Source organism: Neofelis nebulosa, chromosome 10 (genome assembly GCF_028018385.1).
Source record: "Neofelis nebulosa isolate mNeoNeb1 chromosome 10, mNeoNeb1.pri, whole genome shotgun sequence".
Classification (NCBI taxonomy): Eukaryota; Metazoa; Chordata; class Mammalia; order Carnivora; family Felidae; genus Neofelis; species Neofelis nebulosa.
The window spans coordinates 75,309,943-75,331,224 of NC_080791.1; the positions used below are offsets into that span (position 1 = coordinate 75,309,943).

The 21,282-nt window shown below is 46.9% G+C and overlaps 1 protein-coding gene across 12 annotated transcripts in view; it reads left to right on the plus strand.

Annotated features, from left to right (window-relative positions):
• NAV2 (neuron navigator 2) overlaps positions 1–21,282 on the plus strand; it is a 741,392-nt gene that overhangs the window by 334,277 nt on the left and 385,833 nt on the right. For 4 of the 12 annotated variants that reach the window (XM_058688446.1, XM_058688449.1, XM_058688447.1 and 1 more), the window contains exon 1: positions 11,243–11,630. The exons of 2 other annotated variants lie outside the window; for them this stretch is intronic. In XM_058688446.1, the coding sequence (XP_058544429.1) occupies positions 11,373–11,630 (258 nt within the window). In that variant the 5' untranslated portion in view covers positions 11,243–11,372. Of the gene's footprint in view, positions 1–11,238; positions 11,631–21,282 lie in introns of those variants that run through there. 6 more of the 12 variants (XR_009249837.1, XM_058688443.1, XM_058688444.1 and 3 more) reach the window with 4 other exon arrangements.

Here is a 21,282-nt window from a genome sequence, read left to right on the forward strand (position 1 = left end):
CCCCTCAGATGCAGTCTTTAGAGAGACTGATTTTGTCAGATTCACATTTGAAGCATGTCCAGACTGCCTTGAGGAGAACATTCTGATATATTTATCAGTGAATGTCTAAAATTCTTGCATAACGTGGAGTTTCAAGAAAGTTGTCAAGCCAAAAAAAAAAAAATGTTTTTAAGATTTAATGGTGTCTTGCCCCACTGTTTGTAAAACAACATCTTCCTAAGCCAGAAAATAAAAGAAAATCCCTGTATATTTTGCTGTTTTCCACCCATTTCGCTTTGAGGTTTTATTTGCCTCGGGTTTGGAGAGTGAGCGGAAATCAACACAGCTGTTTATGTTTAGTGGCTTCGAATGATCTCAGGGCGCAAAAGATCCTCATGGGTGTCTCTGCTTTGTTGATGGTTTTTAGACCAGCTTTAAGCTCAGCCAAGGGTAGCGTGAACTAGAATTCCCTTTTACAAGTGCCCGGCAGAGTTCATTTCAGCCATACGGGGGCCCGTTTTCTTCCTCTCTCTTTCTGCAGAAGGGTTGTCTGCAGCATTGTTGGTTATAGAAACAGCATGGTAGATCAGTCAAAAAAGAATTGATTTCCTAGCCCCTCTGCACAGGGGTGGTCTTGGCAGTTCTGTAGAGAATGATTCTGTTAGGAGCTGCTTCCTTGGAAGGAAGGGAAACTGGGCAGGTTCTCCGGAGTAACAGGTCCTGATTGTCTTAGAAGGAGAGAACCCTATGTTCCGTGACTTTGTTACATATACATAGATAGCTTTTTCGTTAAGACTGGATCTTTAATCTTTCACAGCTAACAAAGTGTTTGTTTCCTGTTTGTTTGGGAGAAGGCTTATCTCTCCTGCCTGCAAAGACAGAGGGCAGAGTTGGAGATATGCTAGCTAACTTCCATATCATGGACATTTGGCACGGTTCTTGGTTCACCATAAGGCTTACTAAATGCTTCCTGAGTGGATAGAAGATTAAAACAAGTTCAGACATTTATTTGAAATATACAGAAAATGCCATGGAAAAGTAAGCTAAGATCACTCATAATTCCAACCCTTTAAAACAATGATATAAAATAAGAAGAAATTATCAGTCTCCTAACTTACCCCTCAGAAATAACTGCTGTTGGGGTGCCTGGGAGGCTTAGTTGGTTGAGCGTCTGACTTCGGCTCAGGTCATGATCTCACGGTTCATGAGTTTGAGCCCTGCATCGGGCTCTTTGCTGATGGCTCGGAGACTGGAGCCTGCTTCAGATTCTATGTCTCCCTCTCTCTCTGCCCCTCCACCGCTCACACTCTGACTCTCTCTCTCAAAAATAAATAAACGTTAAAAGAAATTTAAGACATAACTGCTGTTGACATATGTTTCATATGATTCCTTCCTTCCTTTTCCTTCTTTGTAAACGTACTTATTTATACATATGTAAACACACAAATATATGAGTAAATTTTAATAGTAATGAAACATACATGTAAATAAGATAAATAACCCCGCTAAGAATACATTTAAATAAAGCAAAAAGAATCACAAAATGGATACCGAAGCCCTAAGTGATTTATTTTTTAAGTTATCCACTGCCAGGATTTTTCACGCCGGCGCATTCTTTTACGAGCACACAGACCTCCAAGAGTTAACTGTGCTCCAAGCTCTCCTTTGACAGCCCTGAACCCTGGGCACCACACGCCTTCCCTGTGGGTCAGACATTGGCCAGGAGCGCCTCTCCTAGCCTCTCCCAGCGGATGCTCACCAGGCTCTGTGCCTGGGGCAGAGTCAGAGGGTAGGCATGAAGGCTCCCAGGATGATCACAGTAACCAAAAGAGGAAATGCGGCCGAGGGAGCAGCGGGGAAGCATCGCCGCTCCTTCCCTGGAGGCCCACACCCAGCAACTGTCAGGCTGCTTGATGTCATCCGCAGAACGGACTGGAGGCAGCGTTTGGGCACTTACCCAGCTGTGTTCAGGCTACAGGGACAGCTGAGCTGGCTGAGGGTGTCTCTCAAAGAGAAAATCCTGCTCAGAAAATAGTAGAAGGCCTGAGTTTTTCCAGATTGGCTGTTATTGATTGGAACTATCCAGGTTTTTGCCATAATAATCCTCCCCTCTAAAGCGTTGATTTGTAGCATTTCTCAAAGCCCATGCTTTTCCATTTGCCTACACGCGGAGAGCTTTACTACCATGCAAGTGTCTGGGCCCCATTTCCAGAGAGTCTGCTTTAGCTGGTCCAGGGTTGGGCCTGGGCAGCCTTAGTTTATTAATTCCCCAGGTGACTGTCATGGACAGCCAAGGCTGCAAAGCAAAGAGTGAGGACTAGCTGATTCAGACTCCCCCTTTAAGATGCAGATTCACAGATTCAGCATTCTAGGGTGTTTTTGGAGGAAGAGGGTGCTTAGGGATCTGTTTCTTTAAACGGCACCCTTGTTGATGCTTAGGTTTCTTATCTGAGGCCACTGGTCCAGGCGTCTTTGCCTCCCGGTGGTCACCAGCAGGCAGCTCTGTCTCAGAACCTGAGCATCACCCAAAAAGACTCTCCATAACCTGTGTGGTGCTCATCCTTTGCCTCGCTATTAACACCACTATCATTCACAGCCTGGGCCGTTACCAAACCTTTTTCCTGTTTCTGCAACTGCAAAATGCAGTAATTGTGCCTCCCTACAGGGACGCTCTACTGTTATTGTTATGAAGACTAGTCTGTGGCTAGGAGTATTCAGAGTCCAGGCTCTTGAGTCTGAGTGCCTGGGTTCGAATCCAACTTTTCTGCTTAATTAGCTGTAGGGACTTAGGTAAAACACTGAGCCCTCTCTGGACCTCAGTTTTCTTTTCTGTGTAATGGAAATGACCATTAATGATCCACCTCGTGGGATTGTTGTGAGAATGCTTACCACAGACCCTGGCACACATTAAGAATAACTTCATGCGATGCCTAAGTGGCTCATTGGGTTAAGCGTCTGACTTCGGCTCGGGTTATGATCTCACAGTTCGTGGGTTCAAGCCCCACGTCAGGCTCTGTGCTGACAGCTCAGAGCTGGAGCCTGCTTCAGATTCTGTGTCTCCCTCTCTCTCTGCCCCTCCCCCCCATAAATAAACATTAAAAGCATTTTTTTAATTAAAAAAAAAACAACAAGCAAACACAAGAGCTTGAAGGTAGGATCCAGCTATAATCTGGACATATTCAGCTCAGTCCCCTTAACCCTTACTACCTGCAGGTATAGTCCTAGGTGGTGCTCACTCTACAACATAGGAAGGTTTGAACGAAGCCACTCGTGCTGACTGGGTGATAGCCAAAGGCATGGACTAGAGAGTCCAGACATTTTATTTTCCTCTCCCCCTGCTTCCCCTTTTTGCCCACACCTATAACCTCAGTATTCATGTTTTATTTACATTTTCCCTGGTACTGTCTATTGGTTGGGAGACATTCTTATTTAGATTTGCTTGGCAATCCCCCCCCCCCCCCCCCCGCCCCAAGTGTTCTGCAAATCACCGAGTGGGGTAAGGATGTGAGGCAGGGAGGCAGTTTCCATTCCCTTGGCATTCCTGACTCTGAATTTCTGCTTCAATTAAACTCAGAACCTCACTATTCTCTTTCTTCTGCTTTGAAAGGAACCCAGATTCAAAACTCAGCTCTTTTTAAAAATAATTCTCTCCCATCAAAAGAAAAATCTTGGCACTCAAGCGTTTCGTAGCACAGTGGGCTTTACTGCTATTTTGGGGAAAGGAAAGGGTTCTCCTATGCCACTACACTCTGCTTTTTCGGTTCCTGTCATGGGTCTCTTTACAGTGCTCTGGCCACTCTGTTTTAGGGGGCCCTTTACATGAAACCCTCCCCAGGAAACTGAATCTCTCTTATTTGTCACAGACAACCGTATAGCTTGACTCCTGAGCTCTGGGCTGGCCTTCAGAGATCTCGGTGATCACTGATGTTATCTCTAAGACCACATACTCAGAGGCTCTTTCTTCAGTAGCCCTGCACTGGCTGATTTGGGATTCTAGACTTGTCTATTTAATACACTGTCTGAAGAGGGTGCCTGGATGGCTCAGTCAGTTGAGCGACTGACTTCAGCTCAGATCATGATCTCACGGTTTGTGAGTTCAAGCCCGCATCAACCTGGCTGCTGTCAGCATGGAGCCCCCTCTGGATCCTCTGTCCCCCTCTCTCCCTGCTCTCCCCCACTGGCACTCTCTCTCTCAAAACCAAATAAACATTTAAAATATATATTATATTATATATATAAAATAAAAATATATATAATGTAGATAGATAGATAGATAGATAGATAGATAGATAGATAGATAGATAGTCTGAATATGGAAGGGATGTTTGATTTGTATTCCCACTGCTATGGCTTATTTACACATCCTACCCCACCTTCAGAAGGCAAAAGTAATCACAGTCTACATTTTAAATAAGAATGTTTCCTCTACCACATTTATCCTTTATTGTTTTAGTTGAAAAAAATTGTATTCTTTTTCGAGAGAGAGAGAGACCATGAATTGTAGAGAGGGGAGAGAGAAGAGATAGAGAGATAGAGAGAGAGAGAATCTTAAGCATGCTCAGGGCAGAGCCCAATGTGGGGCTCCATCCCATGACCCTGGGATCGTGACCTGAGCTGAAATCAAGAGTTGGATGCTCAACTGACTGAGCCACCCAGGCGCCCATGTTGCATTTATTGCTACTAATATTTAGACATTATTTTATTGAATATGGGCTTTTCTCAAATCCTTTGTGGAATGAGGGAAGATGTCAACAGAAGAATATTTACTAGGGGCGCCTGGGTGGCTCAGTCGGTTAAGCGTCCGACTTTGGCTCAGGTCATGATCTTGCGGTTCGTGAGTTCGGGCCCCGCATCGGGCTCTGTGCTGACAGCTCAGAACCTGGAGCCTGTTTCAGATTCTGTGTCTCCCTCTCTCTCTCTGACCCTCCCCCGTTCATGCTCTGTCTCTCTCTGTCTCAAAAATAAATAAACGTTAAAAAAAAAAATTTTTTTAAGAATATTTACTAGACTTAACTTACAAAGATGGGAGAGTGGACCATTGTCACTTAGAGTTTCAACACTAATGGTGGAGAAAGGAGATTTCTCTCCATTACCCTTCAGTGTTTTGTTGGTCAGAAAGTTGCTTTACAGCTACAGGGGAAAAAAAAAACCCAATTCCATTATTAGCAGATCAATGTTCTTTTATTTTTTTTATTTTTATTTTTTAATGTTTATTTATTTTTGAGAGAAACAGAGACAGAATGCGAGTGGGTTAGGGGCAGAGAGAGAGGGAGACACAGAAGCAGAAGCAGGCTCCAGGCTTTGAGCTGTCCGCACAGAGCCCGACGTGGGGCTCGAACTTACAAGCTGTGAGATCATGACCTGAGCTGAAGTCGGATGCTCAACCGACTGAGCCACCCAGGCACCCCTCAATGTTCTTTTGATATGAGAGTTTTCTGAAATTCTTCAGGGTAGATCAATATCTGTTTATTATTTTTTTAACAGAAATTTATTTTTAAGTATAAGGGGTCATAACAATTGTGAGGAATTGGCTGTGTATATTTTGTTTTATCAACATTTTCCCACAACCTTTAATAATAATGAATGGAATTCATTGGAAAAAAAAGAAAGTTTCATTAATCAAAGTAACTGCTAACCTCACAGAGAGTGGATTCTCCTTTGTGCCTCATTTATCGCAGTATATTTTGCACTACTCTAAAACTATTAGTGTATGTTTTCCTACTTGTCATTTATTTCCCGGTTTGCTCCCCTTCCTAAATTGCGTAAACTAAGAGCCATCCTCACATCAGGATGCTCCAAATGCATTGCTCTCTGATCCTCAGTATCAGCCACTGGTGATTAGGTGGGTGTGAATTAGGCTTCAGAGCTGACCTGCATCGCTTTCAGATTTCCATTTTTTAATTGCGTAAAAGGGCAATCCTCTGACTGGGAAACAGCAGGTGCATCATTCTTTGGACCTTGAAAGCAGGGAACAAGAGTTTACTCTTGCTTACTCTCATAATGCCCAAAGCCTGGCACACAAATGACTCTCAACAATTTATTCATTGAATTAATGATTGAGCCCCTCCCTATGTGAGTGAACGCAAGCATACACACATGCGCACGTGCACACACACAAACACACTCCCCACAATCCAACCTCTACAGGTAGGCAAACCCACAGTCTCCCAGACGTCACCATTATGCATATTGCTCTGCACACAGAGCCATCTGGAAGAAGGTAGGTTAGAAGTGAGCGAGGAGCAGGGTGAGTGGGCTTTCTAAAGAGCTGGGGTAAGATTCTTAGCCTGGCTTCTCTGCAGTCTGAGATAGGTACGCTCTCAATTTGGGCCCTACCAAAATGTGGGTATTTGTACCACCTCTGAGATATGTGTCATAAGTTGCCAACCCATGCCCATACAAAATTAAGGAAAAGTGTGTTTTCAAAAATAAGCTAGTGTGACTTTTTTTTTTTACTCCCGTATAAACTCATGAATGCTTTTTATATTATTCCAGAGACTTGCAACCTTTCCCTTCATCATTTATAGTCAAGGGTTTCCAAGAGACTGCTGACTTTTTCTCAAGACCCTTCCATTTTTCTGTGACAGGCTGGGGTTTAGATGTCTCAGGTTCTTCGCAGGACTGTCTTCTTGGGAGGTCAGGCACAGCGAGGGGTCTTTCACTCAGATGAAGGATGGGTTGATGGGGCTGGTCAACTGAAGGTCAGCTCTGAAGCCTAATTCACACCCACCTAATCACCAGTGGCTGATATTGAGGATCAGAAAGCAATGCAGTTGGAGCATCCAACTGCATTGGGTGTGAGGATGGCTCTTAGAACCTGGGAACTGTCGGAGCTCTTAGGATGATTCAGTGATCCTGAGAGCTTTGGTGGCAAGTTTCACATTAGGCCATCACTGACACGTGGGTGAGTTGGAAAGTTCAGAGTTAGAGAAAAGGAGACTTGTCAAAGTTGAGATTTAAAATGGTAGGCTATCCATGGGGCGCCTGGGTGGCGCAGTCGGTTAAGCGTCCGACTTCAGCCAGGTCACGATCTCGCGGTCCGTGAGTTCGAGCCCCGCGTCAGGCTCTGGGCTGATGGCTCGGAGCCTGGAGCCTGTTTCCGATTCTGTGTCTCCCTCTCTCTCTGCCCCTCCCCCGTTCATGCTCTGTCTCTCTCTGTCCCAAAAATAAATAAAAAAAAAATAAAATAAAATAAAATAAAATGGTAGGCTATCCATAGTGAAAACAATTAAAAATATTTTTGGGGGGGCACCTGGGTGGCTCATTCACTTAGGCGTCCAACTTCAGCTCAGGTCATGGTCTTGCAGTTTGTGAGTTTGAGCCCCACATGGGGCTCTGTGCCAACAGCTCAGAGCCTGGAGCCTGCTTCTGCTTCTGTGTCTCCCTCTCTCTCTGACCCTCCCCCACTCACACTCTGTCTCTCCCTCAAAAATAAATAAATATTAAAAGAATTTAAAAAAATATATAGATAGATAGTTTGTTCTTTCCAAAGCAGTTTGCTATTCTCTGAACCAGTACCTTCTTTAGCTGCCAATGTCAAACATACTGATTTAAAATGACTTCTTACATGTTAACATAGCATACATATGAAAGGAGTAACTTTATAGGACATTTTTATAATTTGCAATGATCTTATTTAAGGAGGAATCTTGTAACTACCTTTTTTGCCCCAGGGGAAAAGTAGATTTACTCTCATTTTGTCTGGTTATGATGATAAATTATTTTGCTTTAAATAAGGAAAATGAAGGTTAATAGGAAAGATATAAAAGGAAATGAAAAATGTTCCGGGAAAGAGCAAATAACATTATTAAAGGATGAAGAGGTGGGCAAAGAAGTTGGAAATAGACTAAAAGATTCACTCAGCTTCCATCAAGAAAGATGAGAAATTAGCAGTCTTTAGTTACAAACTCACAAAGGGTTAAGGTGCATGCTCAATGTTTACCAAATTCTAGAGGATTAGGAAGAAGTCCAAAAAGAATGTACTGTTTTTCATATTAGCACATAGTTGAGGGTCTAAGAACCCAAAAAATGACCTTGGCAGCAAATATGATTTAAACAGGAGATCAAAGATGGCAAATACTTAGCACGTCTGTCACTATTTCTATTTCTGCATCCATGACAGACATTATTAATTGATTAGGCTGCTGTTTCCAACTAAACTAGGTAGATGCACCCTCAATTCTTTTCAGCACAGTGTGACAGAAAGTCACTTAATTACAGATGGTCCGTGAGATGAAACCCTTTTGTTAAATACAGTTTAGCCTTACTACTCAAAGTGTGATCTCCAAGCCACCAGCAGGGGCATCGCATGGGAGCATATTCTGAAAGCAGAACCTCAGCCCTATTCCAGAACTTCTGAATCAGAATCTGTATTTTAGCAAGATCTCCAGTACTTCCTAGGTACATTAAGGTTTAGGCAGCCCTGGAAGAGCACTGAGTGCCTGGTATATTCATTAGGGTGTAAGCTGTCAAACTTTAATATGCATCAGAATCACTGACTTAAGCACTTGTTGAACCTAGATTGCTAGGCCCCACCTCCAGATCTTTTGGTTGAGATGCTCAGGGGTGGGGTTTTCAAACAAGTTTTCAGGTGCTGCTGCTGCAGCTGGTCTGGTAACCATACTTTGAGAAGCACTGCCATGGAATTACTTTGGAATATCTCTGTGAACTTTATCGAAGACTGCAATATCTTCCTATGACTCTTGGTATATCTGTATGAACCAGAATTCTGGGGAGAGAGTCGTAAGGTTTAATATAGTATAACGTGTCTTATGACATTATATACCTAAATCTAAAAGGCTCCCTTCCTGGAGAATTGCTGCTATCATCCCTTACTCATTTATTCGATCACACTCTGGGTAGCTGTTGGGTCCACCGCATACTTGATGCCGAGAGACTCTAATGAAAGTTCAAAACACAGTTCCTAACTTCCTGAGGCTTACTCTCAAAGAAAATAAAAATGAAATGATAAATAACGGTGGCATCAGATGGCGAAGAGCTGAGGTTAAGTAAGTGGCACAGACCACGTATGATTTAATTTCAGAGAGAGGGGGAATACCTGAAACTATATACAAGACTATGTACTTCAGCCTAGCTAGAGTAGAAAGTCGCCGTATAGAATTTGTGGAAGATAAGGTTGGGGAGGGAGCAGGCCAGGGTGAGAAAGCACCTTCTCATTTCTTAATGCCTTTTCAAGAGGTTGTTTTAAAACTTTGAGGTTTCCTCTGGTCTGGATAATGATAAATCAATGCTATCAGCATTGTAAATCATGCTACAGGGTGGACATACTGGGAAAACCTGTATCTAGAGACAGAGAGAAAAGACAACTTATAAGCAGAGATGACTGGGGGGGGGGGGGCGGCGGGAAGTAGCAGCAGTAATTTAATAACAGGGATAATAATGCCCAACTTGTACTGACCCCTTTACACTGCCAGGTACTTGTGCTTAACAACTGTCATGCACTATTCATTTAATCCAAACAACAGCGCATGATATAAATGTACTCAAACCTCCTTGCTCCAAGTGAAAACCGAAGCTTTTTAAGGATGCATTACGATTTAAGGCCTCGCCCAGTTTAAATCCAGGCAGTTCTCCAGGGTGTGGGGTCCCAGTCCATGAATCGAGAGGGCTCGGGCCTGTCTGGATCATACGTTCCAGTTCTCATAAACTCTGCGTCAGCGAGGAACCCAAAGAGCAATTGAGAGGAGAGAAATCCTCGGACGCATTAAAGTCGAGGAACCTGTGGGGCCAGTGCATCCAAGGCGCGGACAGGGAGGGGCTGCTACATGAAATGCAACAGGGGTTAGCCTGAGCCAGCCGGGGTCATGGAACCTCTCCTGGCTTCCTCCGGCCACTCCGATGACAGAATCTGTAGTAGGTTGCACGGGGGAGCTGACTCGGGGCGGGAGGCTTCCCTGGGCAGTGTATTTGCCTATGAATACTTCAAATAGTTAAGTGAAAACTGAAGGCTTTGAAAGCGGGAGAGGAAGCTCTTGGGAGGGCCCCCGGCCCGCCTGGAAGTGAGGCAGAAAAGAGGAGAAATGGCTGGCGAGTCCTTAACGCCGGAGACGAGGAACAGCCCTGCCCAGTCCAGATGGGGGGCCGCAGGGCGGCGGGCGCGATTCCGGAAGATTCAAACCGTTAAGGTGACCAGAACAATTTGAAAAAGGAAACAAACTTCCCCCCGAGCCTCGCCCGCGGGGCCCCGAGGCGGGCCTTTGCATTCGAAAGGGCATTTTTCAAAAGAGGGTTTCAGGGACGCGGGAGTGTCGGCCCGCTGGGAAGCGCGCAGCAGGAGCAGTGCCGCAGAGCGGCCACCAGCCGGCTTTGTACTTGGCGGCCAAGCGCTGCCCCGGAGTTTCGGCCACGGCCCGGGAGTTGAGGCCACGCCCCCTTTGCAGAGCGAGCTGCAGTCGCTGATTGGCGCGCCACGGACCAATGGGCGCGCCGGGGCGGCCCGGGCTGTCAGAGCGCGCCGCAGCAGTGCCGGCCGCAGCCTGTCCTCCCCTGCTCGGAGCCCCGCAGCCAGCGCAGCCTTCCCGGGAAGCGGGACCGCCGCTCGCGAGCGCAGCCCTGCCCAGCCCGCCAGCCGCGCGTCCGGGTGCCCGCGCCCCACGGCCACAGCCTAGCTGCGCTATAGCTCACGGAGCATGTGCAGACCTACAGGCGCTAAGGTGCTATCCGTCCGGGGGACTTATGAGCAGTCGTGACTGTCACGCCTAGAGAGACCTTTCGGGGGCTGTCGCCGCGCCTCTGCGTCGCGGGTGACACTGCGGTGCTCGCGGTTAGGGCAGCAGCTGCCTTTTGGTGGAGGCGTCTTGGGCTCCGTGCGTCCTCCCTCTCCTTCCTCCTCTGCTCGCGCCTTCCTCCCCCCGCTGCTCGCTGCTTCCCTCACCCTCTCACACCCGCAGCCTCCCGGAGTGGGAAGCCGCGCGGCCCCGCCGTTCCTCTCCCTAAGGGGCCTCCTCACTTCGGAGATGCAGTGACAAGTTAATATGGGCGTCCAAGCCTCGGTTTCCCAGGAGGAGAATCGAAAGAGGGAACAGCCCCTGAGCGCCCAGATCTCTTGAACAGGCCGCCTAGGACGCGCGAGAAACCCGCCTTCAGCATCCGTCCAGGTGGAACCAGCTGAGCGCAGCGACCAGTCCTCTGCCCCATCCTACAACCCGAAGGCGCGCTCGCCGGTTTGCTCTGACTCCCAGACCCGGGGTTTTCTTTTCTTTTTTTTTTTTTCTTTTTCTTTTTTTTCTTTTTTTTTTTTTTTTCCTCCGCTGGTGGTGGGCGCCTCGCGGGGCCGAGGCCCGGCGCCTGCTCTGCTGCCCGCGCTGCCTTTAGCGGTCGCCTCCGCCGCCGCTGCCAGGGACGTGCTGGGAAAGCCGAAGCCCCGGGAGAAGATGCCGGCCATCCTGGTCGCCTCCAAAATGAAGTCGGGACTGCCCAAACCCGTGCACAGCGCCGCGCCCATCCTGCACGTGCCCCCAGCCCGGGCCGGCCCCCAGCCCTGCTACCTCAAGCTGGGAAGCAAGGTGGAGGTGAGCAAGACTACCTACCCTAGCCAGATCCCCCTGAAATCCCAGGGGCTGCAGGAGCCGGCGGGGGAGGGGCTCCCGCTGCGGAAGAGCGGCTCGGTGGAAAACGGGTTCGATACCCAGGTGAGAGGCGATGTGTGCCGGGGCACTGTTCTGGGAGGGTGGGCGGGCGAATACTTCTTGGGGGGAAGGTGGCACGGCTGGAGGAGTGAAAGGGCTACCCGGTGGGCGGAGAAGGGAGCCGTTCTACTTAGGCTGGCAGATCTGGGGATGCGCTAGGAGAGTAGGCTGGCCGGTGGGTGTGGCCCGGGTGCCAGAGGTTTGCCTTCAGGAGCTTTGAGAGACCGGGGTGGGGGTATGCCAGCAGCTTCCTTCTGGGGGGTACGGGTGGCGTGTCCATACACACACACACGCACGCACACACACAACCGTGCGGCTCTGGAAATGTCAGTTCCTGCATGTTGAGAGCTTGGCCTCAAGAAGGCAGTGTCTTCTGCAGCGGCTGGTTGGCTGTCGGTTCTGCAGAGATTTTGTGTCTGCCAAGCAATGGTCTGAAAGTCTCTTGGGCTCGATGCCCCCTGGTCTGGCTGCAAGATCCAGGAAAAGGTGTCTGGGGGGTGCAATCAACCTGTTCCCCTCGGTTTGAAGATGACCGGCCCCTGCCCGTCCCTTGGGCCGACAGGATTCCAGACACTGTGCTGGGAGTGCCCTAGGAGTGCCCGCTGCACCAGCGGGAAGCAGGCAGCGGCAGACTCCTGGCGTCTTGACTGGCTGTTGCGGTGGGGGGTGAGAATGGCGGTGGGGGTGGGGGTGGCTGTTTCCAAATGGCTGCCTGAAGTTAAGCCCCTCCTTCCTGGGTAGTAAATCCTGGCGCTGGTAGCCTGGGTGACTGGGTGTGGGGATGGCTGGTGGCTTGGGCTTGAAGAGAATTGGTGACTTCTACCTTTCCAGACAGAGCCTGCATCACCCAGTCGGGCTGGGTGACAGGCCTTGGCCATGCAATCTCTTTTAAGGAAATCAGCAAGGGCCAATCAGTTTCTTTTGGCCTTCTGCCCTCCCTGCTCCCTTTTTTTTTTTTTTTTTTTTTTTTTTTCCTCATCTGGTAGGAGGGAGCAGGGGCATGCTGTATTTTCTTGGCAGTCATTCAGCAGGGACTTTTGGGGACAGGCTGACCTGACGGATGTGACTGTCCCAGTCAGGAGAGGCAGGAAGCCAGAGGGGGAGGTGGTTTGGGGCTGGTGTCAGGGAAGTGGCAACAGACCAGCTGACCTTTTTGGCACTTTCTTTTCTGCTGACACTGTCTCCACCTTCTCCTGGAGCTTTCTCTGATCAGAGGCTAGAACTCAACACATTGCTAACCTTTCCGATGGAGGAACTGGAGCTGGGAGCTAATTGTAAGCAGACTTTTGGAACTCTGGGCTGGAGAAGGCTCTCGAAGCAGATTAAGCTCCCAGGCCAGGCTGATAAGCATGCCCCTTGCTGCTGCACTTGCTAAACATTTTTGGAAGCTGACAGGTTTGAGTGATGGCGTGTGGGAGGAAAACAAGATTTCACCCTGTGCTCCAGAGGGCCTGTCTCTGCTAGGAGTTTGTGCTGTGTTCTCTTTTTCTGCTGTTAGCCACAGGATTTGTCCAGTGGGCTCCCAAATGGGAATGAGCTCAGGGATTCACTCTTGGGAGGTTTTCCTATCCATCCTTGGAGACGGGGTTTATGAGGTATGGTGGGTGGTATGTGGGAGGCCAGAACAGTGACTCTGAGATGTGACACACACCCTCCAGCCTGATGAGAAGGAACTGAGGAATGAGAGGGAAAGTAGACACAGGGATTGTTTCCACCCAGGCAGCTGTTCTGCCTTTGCCCATTTGACCCTATATTGAACAAACATGGTTGGAGGACTTGCAGGGGGCAGGTTCTGGAAAGGTGATTCATCACCTTCTTTCCTGAAAAAATATTCTCCAGCTGTTCATGGAGGGGCTGGCAGGGGCCCGGTCCCTCGGCTTTGCTCTCCTCCCTCACTCTTGGCCCACCATACCCAAATGCCCCCATTGCACCTGTCTTGCCCTCAGGGGAGGAGGCCAATCCTTCTGATCATGAGGATGGTTTGGATGGACAATTTCCTTGGCAGGAAATTGACTTCTTCCTGGTGGGCTATCCTATTTTTTACCAGCCTGCTTTCCTTATCCATGTTTGGGCTTCCTGAGGGCTCTTCCCTGCGGCAAGCAGCAGATCCTTGTCCTTACTTACTGCCCCACACTGGCATCAAAGTGACTTTGGCAAAGGCAGTTTTGCCTTCTTTGGACAGGGCCTTCTTTCACTCTACCTAACTTAGTAGCCCATTCGCCATCCAGGAAAGCCTCTCTGTTATAGCTTAAGGACTGTGTCTGGCTGGACTTCTGCGGTCTCGAATACAAAACCTGGTATTTATCACTAGAAGATACTCAGGAAATGTCGAGTTATAGGGCAGATGATATCTTGGGGCCTCTGACTCTCCCTTTTATTCGGGGAGTTTCTCTCAGGAGGATGAGTTGTGCAGGGGTCAGTACACAGATTTTAAAGTCAGGTGGATATCCGTGGTGTCCTGTTTCTGCCGTGCACCAGCTGAGTGACCTGGTCAGTTAACCTCTCTGGGCCTCAGTGTTCCCCTCTGTACAAATGGGCAGAAACAACCACACAAATTGTAAGGACTGAGAAAAATAACCTAGGAAGTATTTAGCTCGGTGTCTGGCAAGTAAGCAACACTTAATATAATTAGCTATTTATATTGCCAAACCAAGAGATAAGGCTATTAGAACCTAGATTTAATAGCCTCTAAGTGAGAAAAGGCATAGCTTATCTCTCTAGCCCTTGAAAAGGTATTCATCATCAGTTCACAAGAATTTACAGAGCATCTCTCAGTACCGGGCATGGTGGGAAGGTGAGGGAAGGGCATGACTACTTGTTTAGTGCTCACGGTGCCCGGCTTTTTATATATGATATCATTTCACCCATAGTAACATTTAAAGCAGTTGGGACCTTTTGTATAACAATAATGTTCTATAACAATAATAATACAATAATGGCAATCCAATAATATAATAATGGCAAGTCCAATGATATAATAATGACCAATAATGATATAATAATGACAAATCAAACAATACAATTACTTCCTACATGCCAGGAATTGTTCTAAAGACTAGTACATAAAAGACCTCATTTGACTGTTATGACAACGCAATGACATAAATGTTAGTATTCTCATTTTACACACAAGGAAACTGAGGCAAAGATTGGGTTAGTAACCTGGGGAGTAGCAGAAGTAGAATTAAAACTTGGACGGTCAGGCTCTGGAGTCCATGCCCTTAACCACTATACACAGGTAAGCACAGAGACTTTCGGCTTACTGGCAGGCCCTAGTGAGACCACTGCTCTAACCCTTGAGCTAGAAGAGCGAGTGAGACTCTGCAAGTCTGGGGGAACTTGCTCCAAGTCATCGTGCTCCAGTGTGATGGAACAGAGAGTCCGACTCAGGTTGGTGTAGCTTCAACACTGGTGGTCCGGCACCCTTCATAGCTGCCTACCTCCATCATTTACCCTGGCGGGTGGATGGGGTACATAGACATGGCCTGGGCCTTGGGGATTTCCTAGTCTAGTTGGGAGATGTAACCAATGTGCCTAGAGCAACAGGACACAACACAGAGAGGGCTGGAAGGGATGCTTGGGGCTCAAAGGAAGGGAAGGGCCACGATGGCTGGAGAAATCCAGAGGGCCTCCTGGAGGAGACTGGGCTTCACAGATGGGCAGCCCTGGTTGGGTGGGGAGAAGAGGAAGTGACACGCTCATGAGAGGGAAGGATGAGGAGCAGGGCCATGTGTTGGTGCAGAGCAGAAGATGATGTCACTGCAGAGAAGCTGCACTTTCATACAACAGGTAATTGTTCTGTATCTGGTATCTTCCTTTTTAAAAAAAATTTTTTTTTAATGTTTATTTATTTTTGAGACAGAGAGAGACAGAGCATGAACGGGGGAGGGGCAGAGAGAGAGGGAGACACAGAATCGGAAGCAGGCTCCAGGCTCTGAGCCATCAGCCCACAGCCTGACACGGGGCTCGAACTCACGGACCACAAGATCGTGACCTGAGCTGAAGTCGGACGCTTAACCGACTGAGCCACCCAGGCGCCCTTAGTATCTTCCTTTTAAAACATGGTGATGAGGGAACAACAAAAGCATCTGGCAGTTGAAGGATTGGCTCTTTCTAAAGTTTGTTTGTTTTGAGAAGGAGAGCACGCATGTGCGCGAGCAGGGGAGGCACAGAGAAAGAGAACCCCAAGCAGGCTCTGCACTATCAGTGCAGAGGCAGAGCCCGCCGTGGGGCTCGAACTCATGAACCGTGACATCATGACCTGAGTCGGACACTTAAGCAGACACTTAACAGACTGAGCCACCCAGGTGCCCCTGAAGGATGGGCTTTGCATGCTGGCTGGTGAATGAGAATTCTGCGCATGCAGGCTCCTTAGGAGAAGGTGGGAGGTGGTGTCCATAAAGACCTGGTTCATAATAGACCTTTGGGAAATGACAGTGATTATCGTTATTAGCTTGGGGTTCGGAATATTCAACATGGTAGTTACAGGGGAAGAGAGGCAGTTCTCATGGCTCCTTTTATTATGCAGCAACTCTCTTCGGCCAGTGACAGCCCTCTCCTCCCAAGCTGGCTCTCCATGTCCAATAAGTGTGAGAAGATCTAAGGTAGCCAGCAGACAGCCTTAGGTGCGGCCCCTCTGTCAACTGCCCAGGCCCCTCACCTTGAACCTCTCCCACAAACCTACAGCTCGGCTCCACCCCCACTGGGGGGAGGGGACTGCTGTGGAGCAGCACATCCCTCCCGAATTCTCCTCCTGGTGCTGGGATACCTGGGCCTTCCCCCAATAGTGAACATTTATAGCATCTGCTCTGTTAACGTGGTGTATAAATTATGACCATATGCAAAGAATTGTTTTAGAGGCATGCTCTGCGTTAGTTCAGAAACCCTGGCCGGCCGACCTTCAGATAAGGAATGCGCATGAGCTATTTGAGGAGAGGTTAGCTTATTTTTAAGAAGCAGCTGCAGGGAAAAAATTATATATATAATACTTTGATATTTCCTGTTTTTAGGAGCCTGGTGTTCAACTTGCAACTCATTTCTTTAAAAAAGTAATTAGAAGTGATTGAAATCCTCTGTGGGTGTTTTAGATGTTTAAAAAGAAAGAGCAGGCGAGGCCCCTGGGAGGAGAGCACAGCTCCAAGCTTACAACCTGTTGCAACTTTGTCCCATTGTGTTTTGATTAGACTCCTTACTCCATCATCAAAGTTGATTATGGATTTGATTAGTGCATTTTTCTGCCATTGTGTTATTCCCTTTCTTCTCCTTCTCAGTTCTTCGAGGGGAATGTATAGCATGGTTATCTGCCAACATGCAAGAATGTTTATATTTCACATATTATTGCTTATTCCGTGGGTTAATTTTCTGAAGACACTTTAAAGGTGGGACTGGTGGCTTATTTAGGATATCGTTATGTGTGTGTCTATATGTATGTAAATACATCTACTTCTGGCTATGCGTAATACACATGTATACACACACATATACAAACATATACACATGGAACAGCTTAAAGTAATGAGCACATGGAAGCAGGCACACACACATCAAAGGCCCGGCTGGAGGAGTTGCAGCCCGATTTCCAGCTTTCAGGATAGCTGGATTGGCCTCCCCGCTCCTCGCACCGTCTTCCTCTGTGACCGAGGCTGAAGCAACCAAATCTTGGTGTCCTGTGTTATTGACTTATACGGCAAGAGATGGGGCCGTGAGAGAGGTGTTTTAATTAAGCCTTTGTGAAGTTCCCGAGGCTCGTCTGAAAAAGACAAACTGCCCTGTGAGATTTTGGCTTGGGGTCAGAGATTTGATATCTTAGAATCAGCCTCGGCTGCAGGGAAGGGGGCATTTATGGCGTATCTGCTACGTGCCTGTTAGTCTCTGCTGCTTTAAAAAAATGTATATATGGTCGGCTTTAGCTCAAGCGGTTACTTCGCATGTGGTTATTAAACGTATGTATACATATGTTATATATATAAAACAAACATATATTTGTTTTGCAAATGTATTTTGTACATATATTGCTTTATACACCTATTTCTTAAATATATATTTGGGTGCATTTGTTTCTATACGACTCGAGACACAAGAAATGGGTAAAATGTAAAGTGGTCTATGCGTTTCATATGAGGAAGCTTAGAGCAAAGGAAATTTGCATTTCAAGGCAGTTTTACATGGTAGATTGGGCTTCACTGAGAGACACGGCAGGGTTTGAATCCAGGCTTGGGGCACACTACTTAGCATCTCTAATTGTCAGTGTCTTCACCTATGAAGTAGAAACGGGTACAGGTAGGTTATTGAGCACAGTGCCTGGCATATAGTAAGCATGGTATTGCCTATTTTTATCACCTAAGGTCAGCGCCAAGTTCGGAAACCAGATCTGCCTCATTCCAAGCTCATGTTCTTTCCACCCTCCCTACCTCTCTCCCCAGCGCACGGTTCATTACTTAGAAGGACAGATGTGAAAACAGAGAGTGTAGCAGGGCTTTGGTTAGATGAATGGGAAGCAAGAATAAATTAAGAACAATGGCCTCTAAATGAGTCATATCCAGAGTTGTGAAATGAAACCTCCACATTTTGGTTCCAGACATGCCGTCCCTCTAGCACCAACCAAGCTGAGGGATCTATTGCACACCAAACTTATGGAAAAGTCTTCTTTGTAACACTGTCTGAGCTAGCACTGTAGCCACTGGACAATATAATGGCCTTGCCCAGGACCAAGAATGGAACAGTCCCATTGATTGGGCTTCTGAATGGCTGCTTATTGTTTCGAGGGTAGAAGGAAAGCCCTCTTCCCTCGCGGCTGGCATGATTACGGTGGGAGCCGGACCTTGTGATCTGTTTGGTCATTGAGTTGCCCCAAGGCATGGCCGGCTGCTCAACGGTGTTTTACTAATTGCCTCGTGGCCAATTTGAATGGCTACTCTGTCTCCTGCTCACATTGTTCAAGGAGATGGACAATGTGTTCCTAGAATGTCTTGGTCAGGATGGGTCATGTGATTTGGGGAATAAAACTGGGTCAGGCTTTTTGTGTTTTCAGTCCACACCCGACAATAGTGAGTGACACAAAAGTTTTCTCAGGAACCTCAAGTCACCCACACAGAACCTAAAGTATGACTCATGATTTATGTCCCTTTCCCAAGAAAAACAGACCCTCTCTTGTGTTTTGCAAACAATGGCCCCACAGCCTCAGAATATTCTGTCTTTCCTTCCAAGCGAAACCTTCATACCTTCAGTGAAGTTTAGGTTGTTCTAATCCCCACCCTGTCTTGGTGGGAGTCAGGATAATTAGGAGCCTGGTTCCCAGAGTCCTTGTGGGCCTTTGAAACAAAAAATCCGTTACTCACAGCAGTGTGACACCATAGAAATAATGATAATAAGGGTCACTGACACTGAACATAGCCTCTGTACGAGCATAATGCATAGCACCAGACATGTATCATGTCGATCAAGCCTCACAACATCCCATGAGGAAGATGCTACTTCCTGAGGAGAAGTGGAAATGACAGCTCTGGGAGTCAGCAACTTTGGTTCTAGTTCGATCGCGTTGGACGCTTTGCTGCATGACCTTCGACAGGTCCCATTGTCTGTTGAGCTTCAGTTACCTCACCTGTGAAATGGAGAGGATCATTCTTGCTCTACCTTTTTTGAAGGGTTCTTGCAAAGCTTAACAGATGCAACGATTAGGACCGAGACACTGGCTTAAGCACCTTACACCATAAATATCCTTTAAGCAGACCAAGGCTGAGAGAGGTTAAACTACTTTTCCAAGTAGCACGGCTAGTAAGTGATAGACCCAGAATCTGAGCCCATATCTGTTTCACCCCAAAGCAAGGGTTCCTCAATAGCAAGGGTGAAAGCACTTTGAAAAAAATACCTGATCCTGGGTGGCTCAGTCAGTTAAGCCACTGACCCTTGTCCGACAATCAAGTGTCCGACTCTAGATTTCAGCTCACGTCATGATCTCACGGTCCGTGAGCTCGAGCCCCGCATCAGGCTGTGTGCTGATAGCACGGACCCTGTTTTGGATTCTCTCTCTCCCTCTCTCTCTCTCTCTGCCTCTCCCCTGCTCACATGCATGCATGAACTCTCTCTCTCTCAAAATAAATAAACAAACATTTTTTAAAAATCTGAAAAGCGGAGCACCTAGGTGGCTCAGTGGGTTAAGCGTCCGACTTTGGCTTAGGTCATGATCTTGCAGTTCATGAGTTCGAGCCCCGCGTCAGGCTCTGTGCTGACAGTGTGGAACCCGGAACCTGTTTCCGATTCTGTGTCTCCCTCTCTCTGCCCCTACCCCGCTCATGCTCTGTCTCCCTCTCTCTCTCTCAAAAATAAATAAGCATTAAAAATTCTTTAAAGAAATCTGAAAAGCCATTGTTAATACTGAATCAAAGTAAATCGCTATAAAATTTCCTTTGGGTTGGCACATGTGACATTTGGCCCCTCCCCTCTGCCCCTAGAGTTTGGAAATATTGAAAATATTCTTTCAAAATTAAATAAATGTTAGTTTATTTAGTTATTAGTTAAATCCCTCTGGAATTTGTAAAATTCCAAGTGCACTGAGGCCACAAGGTCCACTAAGTGTTTATCATGGTGTAGCTGGCAGGGCTGGTCCTGGAGAGAAGGGAAAAATGAGGAATTTGATCAGAATCATCTGTTAGCATGAGGAAGCAATCAGGTAAATTCAGATTATGGATCATTCTTTAAAACAACAGGCCTGGTGTCTTCAAAATGAACAATGTCATGAAAGACAAAAAATTTTAAAAGGTAGATGGAGACCAAAGACCTATGATGACCAAATCCAGTGAGATTCTTGACTGCATCCTGGATGAGCAAAACCATAAATTCTAGAAAGTTCCTTTTGGAGACAATTGGAGATATTTGAATTCAGATGGTGTATTAGATAGTATTCTTCTATCAGTGTTAATGGTATTAGGGTTATGTAAGAAAATGTCCTTTTTCTTGGGAGATACATACTGAAATATCTAGAGATATCAGCAACTAATTCTCAGATCATCCAGGGGAAAAAAAAGGTTAGTATATCTGCAGAGAGGAGAAAGTAAATGTCATAAAATGTTAACAGCTGATAAATCTAGGTGAAGATACATGTACAGTTCTTTCCACTTTTCTGTTTGAAATTTTTCAAAATAAAATGTTGAGAGACAAAGCAAAGCCCTGGCTAAAGAGTACACATTAGCAGTCCCCTTGACGTCTACAGTGTACCCAGGAGAACATAAATGAGATAGGAAGGGGTGAGTGAGTGAGTGTGAGTGTGTGTGTGTGTGTGTGTGTGTGTGTGTGTGCTCGCTGATAATAAATAGCCCAGCCAAGTTTATTTCACTGGGTTTAGGATCTGGACTCTTTATCTCTTTTCTGGTGCAGTGTGAGAATCTTGGCTTCATTCCTATTCTTTCATGAGAATAGTTGCTGACGGTTTATGGAATCACAAGATTCAGGTTGATTTGATAATCTTTTGTAAAAATCTAAGACGTTTCCAAAGTTGAAAGCATAAAAGAAATTGTTTTTAATGAGGGAACTTTTAAAAATATCAAAACCCCTGGTTGAGTCTTACTCATCTACCACTACGTAGGTCTCCTTTGACTGGCTAAATCCTCCTTGTCCTTCACCCATTCAAGCTCAGGCTTTGTGTCACCTCCTCCAGGAA